General features: G+C 38.1%; 1 protein-coding gene across 1 annotated transcript in view; it reads left to right on the forward strand.

Moving 5' to 3' along the window:
* Positions 1–18,936, forward strand: part of OTOG (otogelin) — a 91,797-nt gene that overhangs the window by 16,483 nt on the left and 56,378 nt on the right. The window contains exons 14-23 of the mRNA XM_054275921.1: positions 717–763; positions 1,228–1,373; positions 6,890–7,022; positions 7,992–8,169; positions 9,954–10,078; positions 10,959–11,171; positions 12,749–12,914; positions 13,411–13,485; positions 16,284–16,327; positions 16,768–16,921. Coding sequence (XP_054131896.1) covers positions 717–763; positions 1,228–1,373; positions 6,890–7,022; positions 7,992–8,169; positions 9,954–10,078; positions 10,959–11,171; positions 12,749–12,914; positions 13,411–13,485; positions 16,284–16,327; positions 16,768–16,921 — 1,281 coding nt within the window. The remainder of the gene's footprint in view (positions 1–716; positions 764–1,227; positions 1,374–6,889; positions 7,023–7,991; positions 8,170–9,953; positions 10,079–10,958; positions 11,172–12,748; positions 12,915–13,410; positions 13,486–16,283; positions 16,328–16,767; positions 16,922–18,936) is intronic.

Here is an 18,936-nt window from a genome sequence, read left to right on the forward strand (position 1 = left end):
TCCCTGTATGTTTTGCAATTAAGGCAAAGATATACTATTAAGCTATTAATGTGGAAGAAGAGAACATGACAAATATTGCAGAGAATATTGTAATATTTAGTCATGTTTTTCACTTTGGACTCTTACTTAAAAATACAAAGAATCTAGAATTCAAAATCTTAACAGGAAAACTGTACTGAATTTTTCTCCTCGTTGTATTCTCTCACTTGGACATAAAGAGCCTAATGTAATTGTGACATTAAGCTGCTGTTTTGGGATTTAAAAGTCAGTTTTATGAATAGGAAAGAAAAATTTGTAGGAAGACAAAGTGACTTTTATTGGATCACCTTAACTGAAGAAAATGGATGAACTTGCAGATTGTAACTTTTTCTTCCTCCCCAATGATTCTTATGCTTAAAAGTCATAAGATTCAAATTACTTGTTTTTTCTTCTCAATATTTTTAATATATTATTGATCCTTAACTTTTCTAATGGTTATTAAGGAGTTAAAAAGAAAGGATAGTGGCACTGGGTGCATGGATGATATTTCACATGATCGTGTCCTCATGACAAGCTTCCAGCCATGAAGACAGTGCTAATTAACTCTGTTGTACCCTTTTGTAAGACGAAAGACACTTGCTGCTCATTCCATAGAAAAGGGATGCAGGAAGAACAACTGAGGGACAGCTATGTATAATTCACAGAATAAAAGTAAGAAAAATTTCTTTTGATTTCAGCACTTGCGTTGGAGGAAAGTGGATCTGTACAAATTTTACATGTCCAGGTATGTGAAAGTCTCGAATACTCCTTGATCAGTCAATTCTTACTTCAGTAAATACTACTTTTAGATGTTAATATAATGTTTGATTATGTAATTTGCATTTTTATTTCAATCTATGCACTCAGTAGATTAAATATTAAAGTGGCCTGGCTTATCAGTTAAATGTGTTAATGTTTCTGAAAATCAGTTTAAAGAGCCACAAATCCAATACCCATAATACACAGATGACAGATGATATTGCCTCCTTTTAGGGGAGGAGCTGTTCAGGTATCCTGGCTGGGCATCAGGTAGGAACTCCATAACAAAAGCAAGGACAAGTTTTGGTTCCTAATACCTGGTTGTAATATAAATACAATTTTATAAGTTACAGAATTTGTCAGAGTGTATGAACTCCACAGCAGCAGTAACTGTGAGGAATATGCTGTCTATACTATTGATTTAGGTGCATTGTTTGTGATGTTTTTCAGCGGAATGCTCAGTCTCAGGAGACACTCACTTCATGACCTTTGATGGGCGCAGATACACTTTCCAAGCCCCCTGCCAGTACATCCTGGCCAAGAGCCGCACGTCTGGGATGTTCACTGTGTCCTTGCAGAATGCTCCTTGTGGACAGGTAGGACTTGCAGCCTTCTTGTCACCTTTATGTCCTGAAGGGTCTGTTAAGTGGGGGGAAACAAAACTTTTAAGAAGAAAAGCAAGCTACAAGCCTGTGCACGTGCATAGCTGATACTAAATGTGCTATTAAAGGTAATTCAAAGGGTGATCCTATTTTATATTTGAAAGTTTCTGAAGCTGTGCACAGGTGTCTCCAAGTATTTTGCCTGCCTTATGTCCAAGACCCATTCTTTCCTTTATTTTGTATGTGCATTTCTGAGCATGTATTATACAACTATGTGTGAGGTGTGGAGCACTGGTGGGGTTTTTGACTTGAGAGTTTTGTTTTTTTCAGTCTTGATAGGGCTTAGGATTTTCAGGGAGTTATGTCAAAGTAGAAGAGGTCTTAAAAATGTGTGTGTGACATGGGAAGTGCAGGTGACAGAGCTCTGCTGTTTTCTGGAATCAGGCTTTTCTCACACTCTGAGTCCTACATGTGCATATAAGGGCAGGATTTTGCCCACATTTATAATAAAGTTGTGATTACCAAGCTGCTGGACTTGCAGTAGGAGAGAGTTTGCATCTTGGCCTGATTTATGTTCTGTCTCCAATGGCCTTCTGTAATAATTTTTATTTAGAAGCAACTGTGTAGGCATTTGAAGTGTATATTGCCTTAAATATGACTTTGTTGTAATTCTAGACCATCTGTATATGTTAGGCCCACATTATTACACAATTCACATGAAATTAGATTTAGTGCCATTGCTTTGTACTTCTGTGGAGGTAACTACATTAGTTTTCTTTTGTGTTCTAAGTAAAAGTATGATTCTATAAGTCCTTTTTGCATTAATGATTGCAGTCATTCTTCTCTGCGGTTTCCATTGTTCATGCAGTTGAGATTTCCTTGGGGAGATGAAATGGTTATATAAGTTGTCATGCTACACTGTCTAAAGGCCTATTTCAGTAGTCATTTTCTATTTCTGCATTTTAACCTACTTCTCTGGAGGACAGAAAAGACTTAAGTAGAAAGTTAGAGTAAAGTTGCAATGACAAGTTTATTATAATAGAAGTTACTTATTTTCAATCCAAGTAAGAGATAGGAGACAGAGTGCAGGGAGTCCCCTGAACTCAGTGGTACAATTTGGGAAGTAAGAAAAATAGCTTAGCTGGAATAGAGACCAAATATATTTTGAAATTTGATGATGCTGAAATAAGTGTCTCTTCTGTGGTTCCTAGGAGAACCCTATCAGGATACCAGGTGAGATGTGACAGGGCCTAGAAGTTGCTACTATTGAAAAAGTCAATTCCTGAGTAGCAAATGAAATTGCTGTGTAACATTTTAACAGTCTTTAGCTCTTTGAGATAGAAGTGTTACAGTGAAGGCTGTGAGATTAAATGTGGGCAAGGACATGGACATTTAAAAAAACTTCTAGGCTTTACCCTCTGGGTGCATTATTCTTGTGATCTGCTAGTATTTCCAATTTATACGAAGACTGAGGCTTCAACATGTATTTGGTTGATAGAATTCCCCACTTCAAATGCATATTTTAGTTAGCTTGGTTTTATTTCAGCAAGTTGGGCTGACTTCATTCTGTGCTAACCTTGGAATCCTGAGGAGCTGATTAAGTTAGTATCATCTCAATTAAAAAAAAAAATAGAATAGCTGTGAAACAAAGCATAAGTCTTAGAATTTTGCGGAGTCCAAGAGGCTTCAGAAATGTGGTTGTGTGTAGTGCAGCTGTACTGTATCATGGAGGAAAAGCCAAGGAAATCCCCAGAGAAACTGTCTAGGCAACTTGTTTATCCAAGGAGAGTTGAGGCCAAAGTGACTTCTTGCAGAAGGTCACAGCAGTTTTTTATTGGAAAGGTTTTCATTGGAAAGCCCATCAATTGAGCAAATACCTCCTGTGGTAATGGGCAGAGTATGTATGTGTGTCTCATTGCCTTGTGTTAGGAACACTTCTCTCTCTGTACAAAACAGACAGAACTGTGCTTTCTGTTTTAGTTGTTGTGGTTAATTTTTGTTGGGAAAGGCGATAACCAAGCTAGTGGGCTTTCTGCCTCACTTCTGAGACTGTGCAGTGCCTTGCAGTGACTCTTGCCTTCTTCTTCAGCCTGGCTTAGTGACTTGGCTTAATGTGTCTCTGTGCCCAGGTGGTTTGCAGGTGAAAAAAACCCAGGTTCTCTGGGCTTTTACTGCATGTTCAGCTTCATACTTCACCTAGCCTTTAACAAAGGTAATCTGATCAGTCCTAACAGGTGTAGATTTTATAGAGGTCTGAGTAAAGCATTCTGGATGTTAACAATCAGGTGGGTAATCAGAGGATTTTGGGATATGTCCCAGGGCTGTGTGCTGCTGATTTAATTATCAGTGTACAGGTGGTAAGAGGGTAGTGGGAACCGTTTTTGTAGTAGAGTGCAAGAATGTGGGGCTTCAGAGCAGCTATTCAAGGGTCTGATTATCAACCAGCTGGTACCACTTGGCAGAGGAGCTGCTTTTCAGTTCCCCAGGCACCCTCCATTATCTTTTTTACCCATTTATTAAAATTAATGAATTGAAATGGGAAGCTAAAAGATTTGTAATGTGGAATCTCATATTTCTTGATGGTTCGAGATTTTATGTGCTTCTTTAAAAAAGCCTTATCGCTCCCATCTCATTCGAGCAGACGAGAAAATGTGGAAAGAAAATACCTGGGGAGATTTTAGCTTTCTGAATCACAAAGAATCCAGTCATCCTGAGTCTTGGAGTTGGTGACATAAACAGTCATCAGGCAACAAGTTATTTCAAAATGATGTGAAATTTTGTTTAAGCACTTTCTGGAAGGAGAATCAGTCAAGTGATCAGCACAGCTTAACCTTATCTGAGTTTCAGGTGACAGCCTCACTGGCTTTGTACTTTGTATGATGAGAAGGTCTTCTGAATATAGATTTTTTTTTTTTCAAGTATCTAGTGAGAGAAATGGCCATTCCTGTGAAAACCCCTGCCAAAAGCTGGCTGGGCAGTGCTGTGAAAGAAACAGTCTGTTGGACAATTGTCAGGCAGAATTTCTCCTTCAGTTTAAGCCTGAAGGAATAATAAAGTTTTTGTCAATACTGTGCAGTAATGTATACATATACCATGGAGGGTTGTTTTCTTGGTTCTCCTCTGCTCCTCATGCCACCTGACATTCTTTAATTTTTAGCTTCTTAAAAGACCAACAATATTGTCACTCTGTAGTCATTGTTGCTGAATTAAATGCACAGAAACCTAATTTCTTGGTGAAGAGGCGAGACCGCAAGATAAGCTACAAGCACATGGTTTCATGAGGCAGATGTCTGTCTTCACTGTCACTCCAGGAGAGCTGGTTGAGCTGATGAAATATCTCCAGCTATTTTCATAATTTACCATTTTTAAATTGCATTTTATAATTTCATTTGCTGGTGAAAGATCACTGTTGCATTATTATCTAGAGACAGGGAAACTCTGCATGTATTTTTCTGTCTTTACACACCATTGTGTGTACTTGTGTCTGTGGTATTTGAAGAGCTGTCAGGTGATCTGCTCTGCTGCTAGTCCAGCATGTGTCAGAGCCACATGGTACTGTCCTGAGATCCTTGCAGCTCTAGGAATGGTTTTCAGCCAGCTGGGCAACATTTGCCCTGGATTACACAAGTCCCAGTGAAAGTCAGAGAGTTGAATAGAAGTGTAAATCTTTGACCTGAGCATTCTGATCTCTTTACACCATGAATGGTGCTATTCACTGCATAGTTTTGATGTTTGTGCAACTGTCCAAAAGTTATCTTGACTAGATCTTTTTCACTGCCTCTTTCAGCACTGAAAATGCTTAAAACTTGGCTGTTTCATTGTTAGTCATTCCTTCACTGGAGGCAGTGGGGATGAATAATGCAGCCTCCAACACCTCTCTCTGGTGGTTATTCCTTGGCTGCAGCACAGTTCCAGGTCCAATCAGTGTGGAATGCTAGGGAGACCTAGACTGCTGTTTGACTAAATGATTTCAGACACATCTGTAAATGTTCTGGTCTATAAGGCTGTTTTGAATTTGTGCTCAAAATGGTGTTGGTAAGAGAGATGTTTTTGTTACAACATTGAGACGTTGAAGACGCATAGTCGAGATGAGAGGAAAATAAACAAATAGTGTGACAAGAGTGGACCCAATTTCTGTCATTGTTCTGGAATAGCTGTTAAATGGTTACGAGGCCTTGCAGTTAAGGAGGCTGACTAGAAGAAACAAGAGCTGAGTGCTTCCCCCTTTTGTCTGCAGATGGCAGGGAATGGACAATCTCTGAACTTTACCCAGCCACATCAAGCCAGTGGAAATAAGTTGGTGTCTCAAGCTATGGTGAAGAGATTTGAGTGTAGTTGGAGTGTCAGAAACCCAATTTCCTTCTAGAGCAATGAGAGAGTAAAATATTGACTGGGATTCTTATGTCTTTTTAGCATGTAGCAAGGTCAATGCTGACATGGGGAAGTTTGAGTCATCTCTTGATCCACCACTGCGCCTGATTCTCTTTGCTAGAGCATTTTTCTTTTAAATTAGTGATCAAATTCATCCTGTTAAGAAAAATCTGCGAATCTGCTGTAAATAATGTACATGATTTAACAATCATTCTTTCCATACTGACATTGGAAGCCAAAGTACTTGTAGTTACTCTGGAAAGTGGATGTCCTATTCTGAAAATTTTGATTGTGACTGATTTCTGTTAATCACCTCTCTGATTCGTTTCCATGTTACTTGAGAGGTGTAGAATTTAATTTAATTAGTTCCTTTTGGTACTTTTGAAAAGTAAGTTTCACTGAAGAAGTAAAAAAAGTAAATAGGTCTAGGATTTTTTTTTCTTAAGAATGTTTCATCCAGACTGCAATGTAGTATTCCTACTTGTGTGTTCTTCTATGTGACATTTTGACTTGGAGAAGTTAAACACAAATAAGAATAAGCAATGGTAGCAGCAATAAGCAAGCTGGGTCAGTTGGATGTTGTGATATTATATGCTGGCATGATGCTGCCTCTTATATCAATATTCATCTACAGAGCTTATGAACATGTTTTATTCTACAACTCCCCTCTGAGATAATCAACTTAAGTGCTGTTTTAAATAAGGATTCACAAGCTGTTTGTCTCCCATTAATGTTTGTCTTAAAAAGAATTTTATACCTTAAAATATGCTTGAAAAGAACCTGGATATATCAGAACACATTGAAGTACAAACCTGGTGTTTGCTGCGCTGCTCTGTAGATGCTGCAGCATTGTTAGTGAGCACCAACTCAGCCTCAGTGGGCCTTTAATCAGGTGTCTCATGAATTGTGTGTGTCTGTGTGAGCTGTGTGAGAATTGTTCAAATTCCTCTTGCCAAATCTCACTTCTGTGCTGTATTTGCATAGCATGCTAATGTCATTATTAAACCCATATACTGATTTTTCTTAGCTGTAAGGCTGCATGTTTCTTAAGTGCGCTCTGCTAAGAAGCAGGGTGTATCTTAAAATTTTCAATCCCCACTAACTATAACTTTTCTTGTTTGCTCTGCTCTCACTTGCAGAACCAGGATGGGTCATGTATCCAGTCTGTCAGCCTCATTCTTAAGCAGGACCCCAAGAGGCAAGTGACCCTGACTCATTCAGGAGATGTTTTGATCTATGACCAGTACAAAATTAACCTGCCTTATGCAGATGGTAAGGAGTAATACATAACCATATAACTCTTATCAAACACTAGAGCAGTATTTCAATGACATTTTTGCATGTTGTGGTACTGTCAGTATTGCTAACATACTGAAATTACAAGGCATATTTTAGTGTCAATATTGTTATTTCTTGTGAAATGCTTCCCAAATTAACTTTTGATGTACTTTTTACAGTAATGGTAGGAGTTGTGCACTAGCTGCATTAGGCTAGTTGTCTCTAACATTAAGATTTTGTTTATTTTAGCGAGTCCAAATGCCATCCCACACATTTGCAAGGTTTTTTAGTTCTTGCCTGAGGGGAAATTCTTTCCTCTGGTTCTTCAATTGAATAATTTCTTCCATTTTTGTAAGCAACTCATGTAAATTTAAGCAGAAAGGACCCTACTGCCCCTTAGGGATGAGCTACAGATTTTCAGACAAAAAATTTATTTTGTTTCTTTTGGCTTTGAGTTTTTACATCTTTCTGTTCTGAAAATGACTGGTATTCTGCATAGTATATATGACTGTGAGATTTATTGTTATCTTTAATGAGAGTTTTATATGCAAATCATTAGTACAATTGGTGTCTGCAAGGCCTTGGCTCTTAGGGAGTTTCACAAAAAAAGGTTTTAAACTAGGAATCATGTTCCTTGTTTTAGGATTTGTTTGTCTACACACATGTTCTGCATTGTTGCTATCTTCACATTGATTTAATTTAGTTTACCTTTGTGGATATATCACTTAACACTCAATGCATTTTAAACCAGTGTGGTGAGTAGTCTCACAAGTTTCTTGCTTTGTTCCTAATGTTTGAATCAGTATAACCTTTCATGAGAAATCCATGTTCAGATAAAAATAGGACCTTAATAGGAAAAAACTTAGATAAAAGTGATCTAAACCAGTGAAATGACAAGAAACAAAATGTAAATTTCAAGCAGGTTTTCTTTGCCTTTCAGCAGTCTCTGTTTTTTCTCCCCAGAGTTATTTGAAATACGGAAGTTGTCCTCTGTATTCCTGCAAGTCAAGACCCAGATTGGGTTACTGATCCTCTACGACAGAGAAGGACTGAGGCTGTACCTTCAGGTGGATAAACGGTGGAAGGACGACACCGTGGGCCTTTGTGGGACCTTCAATGGAAACACAGAGGATGATTTTCTGTATGCAGAGCTGCAAGATTTCACTATCTGTAGTTATCTGAGCTGCCAGTATATGAATATCTGTAGTTAGAGTGGTGGATCAAGTGTGTACTGAAGCTGAAAGGATGGATACCAAGAATAATTTGTTTTGAAGTTTTTCATTAGTGAGATAGATAGTAGGGTTCAATTTGCTAACAGAAAATCTGTAGCTTCAGCTGCAGGATATCAAGCCTGGTTTTGCTAGAAATATTTTAATTTCAAGCTCTGGTGAAATATATCTGATGCACAAGAGCTATTTTACCAGAAAAAAATGTTGTCCAAAATACAGAGTGGCCTATATACAGAACTTTCTGCCTCTTTGCAAGGCTCTATCTCTTTGCAGCTCCTGTGTTCTCCTGTGAGCCCTAATCTGCTGTCTCTGACAGAGCCCCCATTGTTCGGTGCCTGCAGACCAGCAAGAGGAGCTGGCTGCTGCCTGAGCTTCCCTTCCTTGTGCTGCAGGGAGCAGTGCTCAGGGCTGCCCAAGCACCACAGCCAAAGCTGCTGTTTGCCCAGCTTCTCTGCAGCTTATGTCTCACAGACACTAAAGAACAAATTGGCTTCCAGGGGATTAGAGAAGCCTAGTGGAGCTGGGAGAACAACACAAAGTTAGGACACAACAACAAGATATAAAATTCTTCTATTATTTCCTTTTTTTTTGCACTTGGAACAGCTGGAAATTTTCTAACTCAAAACTAATTGAAAAATGGGGAAGCTTTCTGTTATAGTTTCCATTTAAAAAGACAAATACACAAAAATACCAGTGGAATTTTGAACAGTTTCTATGTTAAAGATTAAAAAGCCCGATCAGACTATTATTTACAATGAGACTAGGAAATACATAGCATCTAAATGAAAAGATTATTATTAATGTAAAGCTACTTAAAATATTTCTGTTTGACAGATAGCTTTGTAGAGTGTTTTTGATGACAGTCTTTGGATTGCTCTCATGGAAATGAGAATCTGTGCAGTAGTTGATATTTGTAAATTCTGCCCTTAAACCTGGAGTCTTACAAGTTGTGCTCAGACATGACACAGACTGTGGTATTGAAGCATATTGATACGAACACAACCAGCCTGAGCTACAGCAGATCTGGGAGATTGGCCATAGACAGTGGTGTCTGTTGCATCACCTTCACTCCCAGTTGCTTTAGCAGTGGCAACACTTAACTGTGTGCCTTGTGCAATATTTTCCCTCAAATATAATGTTCTGTATTTAAATGCACAGTTTGGATCATTCTTTCTGTACAACATTACTGTACCTTGGTTATTTTGATCAAAGTCTTTGTTGTTCAGCTTCTGTTTCCTAGGCCTCACAGGTATCTGTTCAATTGCATTTGCAGTTATATTTTTGGAGGTTTGGGTTTCTTTTCTTTTGTCTTTCCTACAAGGAATAAAGGGCTTGGGAAGTCAGCAACAGACAGGAAACTAAAGGTAGAGGAGAGATTAAAAATGGATCAGATATCACTAAGGAGCCAAAAAGACAAATAAGAGAGTTCAAACTGTCAGGACAGTGATGCTCCCTGCTTTCTTATAAAAATGGAACTTGGTCTGTTTTGGTCATTTCTTCCTTAAAAAGTCTCTAGAGGATATTTTTTTTTTCTGAGCCTCTACCTGCTAAAGAAGGAGTCCTGAAACTTAGTTTTATAGATGAGTGAATGAGAGTATGAAATGGTGAAAGAGGGGTTTGAATCAGAGGGTGTAAGAACTGAGATCATCCTGCAAATTCACTGTACTTTTTCTGACTGACTTCTGTTTTGTGAAAGATCTCCTGTTGGAGTAACAGAAAGCACTCCAGAGCTGTTTGGAAACTCTTGGAAGACTTCATCAGGGTGTGTTCTTGTGCATGACAGCTCACAGGTGGATCCGTGTGATGTTCATCTGCAGGCAGGTGGGCAGCCAGGGCAGATTCTCACTGACAAATGCATTTCTGCTTAGTACACCTGTGCCCATTTTCCTGGCTGGATCAGGTACAGTAATAACCAGACCTACCCATGAAAGAAATGAGCACCTAGAGGTAGTATAGAGGCAGCTGAGTTCAATCACTTAAAAAGTCACATTGTGTAGTTTGAGGATTTTGTAATACTTGCAGAGGTGTTTGAGATACCTCATTTTTATTTCTGGTTTGCAGTTACACTGTTTTATGTTAGACATGCACTAAAATATGCTAGGATGTCTTGTATTGGTGATGCTGCTAGTTAGGATGGAGACTCAAAATTATTGCAGTATTCATTTTTGAGAATACTGAAAAAAGTAAATACTTGATTTAGTTGTCTACTATGGAAGAGAATGAGGAGAAAGGTGCTTACACATTGCCAGCCTATAGAATTAGAAAGGGACTATCCAGCTGGGATAACCTGCAGGTGACTGATGCTATGAGGACCACAGATGGTCACTAAGTCATCAGTTATAACTATTTCACAATTTCTACCACTTCTTGTGTTGACACTAAACACTTGTAAAGACACAGAGGTAGAATATTAAGGTTTGCCCTGTGATTTCAGCAGTGCTAGGGAATTGTCATGTCTCCTGCTACAGCATCACTTGTCTCTTGAGTACACCATGTGCAGTGCTAAAAAGCTGCATTGTTGGTAACAGATTGGGACAGGAATGTTAGTCCTTCTGTACAGCTGTGTAGGTAACAAAGACAAAAAGATTTATGTGGCAATAGTAAATAACCATGATTGGTTGCATTGTGTAGAAGACACTTTTTGTTCCAAGTCTCTTTAAACCCCCTCACTGAAACAGTTTTTAATCTGTTATTTGTGTAGCCTCTTATGCAGCGGAAGCTTGTAGCATCCTTACGAAAGATCTTTTTGCTCCATGCTACCCCTATTTGAGTCCTGTTCCCTATTTTGAGCAGTGCAGAAGAGACACTTGCAAATGTGGACAGACTTGTTTTTGCTCTGCTCTGGCCCATTATGCTCATCACTGCCGAAGGTTTGGAATTGTAATAGATTTCAGAGGAGCTGTCCCAGATTGTGGTGAGTTTCCTGTCACTTCTAGACTTAAATAATTACTGCCTGAGGACTTTAGAGACAATCAGCAAATAAAATTAAATCAATCCAGTCTTTTAAATGAGAAAAGGATTAACTTTAACATGAGCTTTTACACACAGGGCAAGTTTCTTTTTTTTAAAAGAAGTTTCTGTCAAGATAGAATTTGTACCAGTGTTTTTAGAAGATTCTTCCTTTTCTGTAGTTCTTTGACTTATGAAATATTACAAATATTTTTAAACTAGTTAGAAGGCTTCAAATGTGTACAGAATTCAAAATATGTCAGTCCTTATTATATGGCATCGCATATCACATACCATGTAGATATTATTCCTGAACTGCATAAATAGATTACTTTTCCTTGTAGATGCTAGGTTTATCTAATTCTTTAAATAAACAAGATGAAGAATTAAGTGTTAAGAATTAAGTATTAAGCAGTTTTAGTTGGATTATTGTCTACTTCTGCTGTCTGACATTCTCGGCTTATTCTCTTACTGTCAGTGTCACTGAAATAGACCAAGTGCAGAAACAAGTGCTGAAACTTGGTGCTATTTAGTTTAAAATGAATGGAACGTTATAGACTATATGTATCTTTATAGATAAAGGTGACATCTGTTAACTACTCCATAAATCCTCACAAGCAAAGGAAAATATTAAATTCTGTAGTTTATATTAGATTTTAGCGATGGAGAAGATATTGATAGGGCATGTTGGGCCCTCACATGCATCTAAAAAAAAGTGTAGAATTGGAAACCCTATCAAACCATCTGAAATTGATACCCCTGATGTAGGTTTGGCTCTATTAACAAGTCTGAGAATCTTTTCTAAGGAGCATTCAAGAGCTTAGCATTTAGCAGTTGTCATCACATCACGTAATTATCTGTGTTTTAATGCACGATCAAGAGAATTAATTTAGTCCAGCTTAACCATCTTAAACTGGAATATCTGTATGTATATCTGACAAGACTGCCTTGTTTGCAATTATTAGGTCATGAATCGCTGTGCCCAATTATGATTGAGTCACTCAAGCCATTTCATTTTACTTTACTTTTCTGGAAACAAGTATAGTTTTCTCACAGTATATTTAAAAAGTCATGCTTGTAGCACCTAAAATATGTTCATCTGTTTTTATTTCAAGAGCTTCAGTGTTTTTTTAGTAGAGCTTTATGAGAGACATATATATATATAAAAGAAAATTTAATATTGTATTGTGCAACATCTGCAAAGTTCACATTTAATTTAAACCTTTTAAGATTTTCTTTTAAGGTGCTGTACATTTCCAAAAGCCCATGCACAAATGCCAACTGCTTTCAGAGTTAGAGGCAAAAAGGCTTCAGCTGTTCGGTTTCCACGGTGTAAATCTGGATTACCTGCACAGACTCATTGCTCTTGTTATTACTGTGGATTTACATCTGTGTAGTTTACACAGCGTAGTGCCAAGATAGCAATTTTAGTGGAATTTAATGTGATTGGGAACAAAAGAATGGAGATGTTTATCAGAAAACTGTTGGGAGGTCCTTGAGTCTCTTGCAGCGTAATTTGAGAGATTTGTTTCGTTTGGACAGCTCTTTCATGTGAAGACACAAAGGAGTACAGTACTTGTGTATCTACCTGTGGCAGGACCTGCCAAGCACTGTCTGTGCCAGAGACATGCAGCAGTGACTGCGTTGAAGGCTGTGCTTGTCCCTCTGGAATGTATTTGGATACCAGGACCGAGCGATGCGTGCAGCGGTGGGTCAAGTTGCAGTTCTGATGGCCTCACTCACTGTGTGGCTTCAGACCACCACATTTGCAAGTCAGAGTGGAAAACTAATTAACTTGTACCCTTGTAGATGATAGGCATCTGTAAACTTGACAGGGTCTCTTAGACCCTCTTAGAATTATATAGAACTGGATGTCTGTGTGATCAGAAATAGCTTTTCTATAACATGGACACTCATCCAACATCATCAACGCTAGTTGTTACTTTGTCTGGTTTTTGGCACATAAGAGATATAAAACATAAGCTTCCATTTTCCTACTAATTTAGTTTGAAATGGGCTTGAGTTATACAGCAGTATTGAGATCAATTGCTTGCATTTGAAAAAAAAAACCCTGAAGAAGCAGAAAAGTCCCTGCTAACCAAAAAAACCACACAGCAATTGAAATTTGAACAGCAATTTAATGGGAATTTTATCTTGTTTTTTCAGTTTGGGTTAATCAGTTACATGTTTTTCCTCTATTCCAGAAATGAATGCCCATGTTTTTTTCAAGGAATTGACTATCCCCCAGGAGAAAATGTCATGACATCTTTAGGCAAATGGTGAGATACAGAATTGTGTTTTCACATAACTAAATTGTCATATTTTTAAGAGCTCTTTCAAATAATTTTAGCTAGTTTGTTGGTTTTTCTTTTTGTTGTTTTATTTACTTTAAATGAAACCTACAGAATAAATCTGCATCAGTTTTCTGTGTTTAACAAAAGTCCTTTAGAACTTAAGCTTTCCAGGCTGCTGTGCTTTGTAATGCAATATATTGAAGCGCAAAACAGAAAGAAAAGCCACAATAATTCTTATATCATACTAATGTGGAGAGCTCCAGAAAAGCACAGTTTCCTGACTGTCCATAGATCTTATTGCTATTCTCCTTCCCTTTACCAGATTCTAAATCCTTTTATGAAGCATTATTCAGAATCTGTCTTCCACTAGTATAGAATCATTGTAAAAGAGCAGTGTGGCCTTTATCAACTAACAACACAAAAAATGGTTAGCTGTAGCTGATGGTAAATAAACATCTCTGTTATTGTTCCTTACATTTGGCATTTGTTCTTGTCCTCTTGCTCTTCCATTTGCATCATTGCTGTCCTGACATTAAAGAAGAAAGTTTGTTAGATGATCCTGGCTCCTGCCACCTGCATCCTTTTCAGCAGTTATTTCTGTCTGGAGAAGGTTAAGTAATGTGGATGACAAGCTCTGTAGATAAAAAGCTTTCAGAAATAACATCTGAGCTCTGACTGCCTGTATCAGTTGTTACAGTGCTTAATTAAAAGCTGAGCAGACTAAAGTGTCTGTGATAGATCAGTGTAGTACTACAGTTTGTTACAGTGGCCACATTAGAGATTGGGGTTGTCAGACTCCTGTTGCAATGGGGGCACTTAGTGAGCACACGCAAACTCCTTCTCACTCTTATCAGTGGTCCATAAATACTGACTGTTATAAATTGATGAAGACATCACCAAGTTAGCTTATTTTTTTACCTTAGGGCAGATTCCCTCGAGTGTGCCAGGCAGCCCATTGTGCATGAGGCCCTGCAAAGGCTGGGTGCACTGTTGCCTGCCCTCCCAGGGTGTTTTTGTTTACAAAATGTGCCAAACAGCCCTGGCAGCCAAGAGAAGAGGCTTCTCCTTGTAAGTCTTTAATCCTCCTTCTCAAAGGTCTAGTTCAGCTAATTTTGCTGATCCATCTGGTGGATATATGGTTGAATGTAAATCGTGTGATCGTCCATGAATGTAGTTTTTAAAAAATTGCTGTAGACAAAAATCCTCTTCATGTTAATTTCAGTGCAATTGCTTGGGATCTGGCAGCTTGTCTGTTAATAAAATTAATCTACTGGTTTATAACTACTAGGATTTTATCTGGAATTAGAGATCTGTGTCTCCCATCTAGTTGCAATTTTTACTTGAGGTGTTTTTTTGATAAGGCTATATGCAGATCTGTTGAGAGGAAAGGCTTTCAAATGCAGAAGTATATGTAGGGGGATAGAATATAAGAAAATAAAGCTAGTGTAGAAAGTAATCTTACCCCTAAGGAGTTGCAGCTGGGCCAATTAGCAAAGATTAGGAACAGGCCTGACTTTAACAGGCCACAGCTGTAAGCAATGAGAAGATGATGCTATAAAAGAGTGGGGTGGGTGAGAGGGGAACTGGGGTCAGTGGCTGCTTTGTGAAGGAGCAAGAGTCAGTACTCTGAGGAGCTGCCCACGAGAAACACCAAGAAGGTATGGAACTTTTGTGATAAGGAGACAACAGTATGGAACCCCTGCAATAAGATGACAACAAGTACAGAGTGTCAGGTCCTGTGAATTGCCTTATGCTAAGTAATGCATTAGGGATCCTGTAGGAATAAATGTGTGGATGAACTGGAAAAAATGCTCTGTGATGAAGTGTTCTTTTTAGTCGTTTTCTCTTGGAAACAATTAGGATCTTTATTTTATTCTCCCCATCCTTTATTCCTCTCAATTGCTTCCTGTTTTGAACTTCCTGCTTTCAAACTGGAATTTCTTCTCTATGGAATAGCTTTTCTGCTCTGTTGCTTTCAACAAGTTCTTTGAAATATTTCCATTGATGTTATATCAGCCTTTGAGTTGCCTCCCTCTCAGTTGCCTTTGGTATTCCTTTTCCTCTTCCTTCAGTGATACTGTGCAGTCCATGAGAGCTTTTCCTGCAGGGCTTTGGGGTCCATACACAATTCCAGATGGGTTCACAGGGAGGCTGTAGCCCATACAGAATTTGATTCTGAATCTGCTGACCAGCCAGGGGAGTCCTGGGGATCCTAATTCTTTTAGCCATTGCAAAAGAATGGGAAAATAGTGTTGGATTTCATGGCCTCAGGTTCTTTAGTGATGACCAGCACCTGAAACTCAACCAGCACTGCTACAGTTTTCCCTGATAATGAGCTGCAATAGGAGCTGCTACCATTTTAGGAAAGTACAGGACTATTTTGGCCCAAATTAGAAAGGAGCAGACAGTGTTAGTTTTCTTAGTGCTTCCCTGCACACAGTATCCTGTTAGGTTGAGGTTTATGCAGCTTTTTATGAACTTTATGAACTTTTTCATGCAGGGGAAATGTGTTCTGGGGGGCAGTAAGGGGGCATGTTCATATGCATAGTTTTTGTCAGCCCATGCATCTTAACTCCTAAAAACATTATGCATAAAGCAAAAGTTTGGAGTTTAACTAATGTTCTTCATGAGTTAAGGCAATGCTTTATCAATGGTTATAATGTTCAGTGCAAACATTTATAAAATTATTTTCTATTGGCTTATTCTGCATTACTAAATAGAATATAGTAATGTATTTTAGCTGTTCCTGGCTCTCAGTACATCTTTGTGTATTTCTATTGCAGCCATTGCAGGGATGGAGTAATGAACTGTGATAACAACATAATAGGTGAGTGGAGGGAGAGGGAAAAGATGCTTCAAGCCCAGTGAATAAACTTCCTCCGGTCTCAAAGATACATAATGCAATATGTACAAATGAATTTCTGAGAGGGGATCATATTTGTGTGTTTAAAAGTAATGCTCCTGCTTTGTGCCAGCCTCACTGTTCAAAATACTGTTAAATCTGAAAAACTTTTCCCCCCCCCCAGTACTTTAAAATACTATTTTTTTGCTTGCTAATGCATATAAGCTTAGCTGCATGATAAATAGCAGACCTTCAGTAGGGGGAAAAAAAAAAGGTTAAATTTGCCCCAAATAATGAGGAGAGGCAACTGAATGCTACTAGTATTGCTGAATGATATATTCTCTGTTACAAATCCTTATTGCACACATTTACTGAACACAGAATTTCAGGTGTGAAGGCTAAAGCATTTGTCCATTTTCCCCCAGCCCAGAGCTGCCCAGTTGGACAGATTTATATTAACTGCAGTAATCCACAAGTGGATCCTGAGCTCAGCAGAGAGAGGACTTGTGAGAATCAGCTGCTGAACCTCACTTTCTCAGCACACCTTCCCTGTGTGTCAGGCTGTGTCTGCCCGCCAGGGTGAGTACAGAGAGAATTGTCTTTTGCTGCACAAACACAATTGAGTAATTAATTCTACTTGGACAATTTGAGATCTCAAAGGCTGAGCATCAAACTTGTGAAGGCTTACCCCACAGTACTGGCTGTTAAAGTTATAATAAATGCTAAACCAAGAGACAAGTGGAGTTAAATGCTTCATAGTAATGTGATCAAAAAACAAGAATAGATGAAAGGCATGGAAATTATTTTATTCAATCTGTTCTGTTACAATAGAATTATGTTTATCTAGATGTTTTTGCAAATATCTAACATCTTATTTCAATATTTGGCTGAGGGAGATAAGTTTATTCATTCATAGGCATAATTTTTAGTATTTTTTTTCCCTCAGAAGCATCTCTTAAGTCTTGGGGATTTATGCTGATAATGTACAGATGAGCTGTTGTGGAATCAAGCCCTGTATTGAGAGAATTTGGATCATAAAAATAAAAATGTGTTAAAGTTATGCTGGTCTTGATGGAATTTAATTTCTTAAGCACGTAGCCTTAGAAGTTTTTGGTGTTATAACTCTTAAATAATTTGAACTGTTGAAATAGCTCAGCTGAAGTCTGTGCACTCATCCTGAGTGATGTGTAGATATTTCCATCTCATGATAAAATATTGCTGCTCAGGATTTTGGGATTTTACTTTAATATTCAGAAGCATGTTGTGTGAGATGGTTGATATGAAATGGAACCTGTAATTAATGGAATTCACAGTATGGTACCATATTGAAAAGTGCTCAGGTAGACTGTGAAATTAACTGGAGGCAGATATTTTCAGAATTGCAGAAATTCACCCTCTTGGACCAGGCTGGCGTACTTCATGGCTACCTTCAGCAGCACTATATGGCTGGCAGCTCAGATCATATAAAATTTTATTCTCTGCTATTTTGCTGTGCATAACCTCTGAGCTTGTCATCTCGGCTGCTTCCTGGTGGAATTTAAGTCTAGAATGTAAATAATTACTTTTTTTTAGCATTGGAAGACTCAGTGTCGAGCGTTGGTGACCCCAAAACTCTGATAATACAGTTTTATGGTTGTAAGAGGCAAAGTGTTGTGATTTCGTAGGGAGAAAAATACAAAACTAAGATGATTTGTCTTTATTGTAACTTTAGCAGATTGTATTCTTTTCTACAGTATATTGCCTGTAAAGATACTAGAACAAAATTATTTGCTTTTGTTTTGTTGGTTGTTTTGTTTGTTTGGGTTGGGTTGTTTTTGAGAATGTGCAAAGAGACTTTTTTGTGTTTCAGGACTTTACCCTTGGTGCTGCTTAAGGCAGAACTTTGAAACAGTGATGTAAGCCTAAGGCTTGAATTAGGAATGTCAGTCTGTACTGATGAAGTAGAAATTTAAGTCACTTTACAAACTTGTCAAAACTGGTATCTTTTAAATATTCAGCTCTAGTGGTCCTGTATTGCTTATGTGTTTGTTTTTATTTGAGGTTGCTTTAGGAAAAATTAGGATGATCCTAAAGGTGTGTGGTTTTCTGGTGTGCTTTTGGAAAAGTGAGAGACTCATGCTATGTATTAACTATGCAGATTTTTGTTTATTTAGATAATGAATCCTACTTGTTTAGCAATTTTAGCAAGAGATGCATTTGATGGAAGCTGGATATGAAGAGCCCTGATATTTTAAGTCAGTCACTGAATTCACACTACAATGATTCATGCTGCAGATTCAGCAACTTAGAGCCAGTACAGCACAGTAATGCAAAGTTTTTAATTAAATTTTTGAAAGAGAAAAAGGTGTAAAATACTGTCACCTTTTACAGTACCTCATCCTGTGTTCATGTCTTCTCAAGCAGTGCAGGATTCAAAAGCACTGTGAATTTATGCAACTTGGAAATCCCTTTTCTGGGCTATCAGTTCTTAGTGGTGAAATAGAAAACTGAGGTAACATTGTCCACTTTAAAAGGGTAAAACAGCCATGGAATTTCTTTGATCTTAACATTAGTCCTTTACCTGAAATAACAAGTTTCATTCCTTTATTCATGCT

This window comes from Melozone crissalis, unplaced genomic scaffold, assembly GCF_028551555.1.
Source record: "Melozone crissalis strain CALT ecotype California unplaced genomic scaffold, PUWL_Pcris_2 ptg000018l_1, whole genome shotgun sequence".
NCBI lineage: Eukaryota > Metazoa > Chordata > Aves > Passeriformes > Passerellidae > Melozone > Melozone crissalis.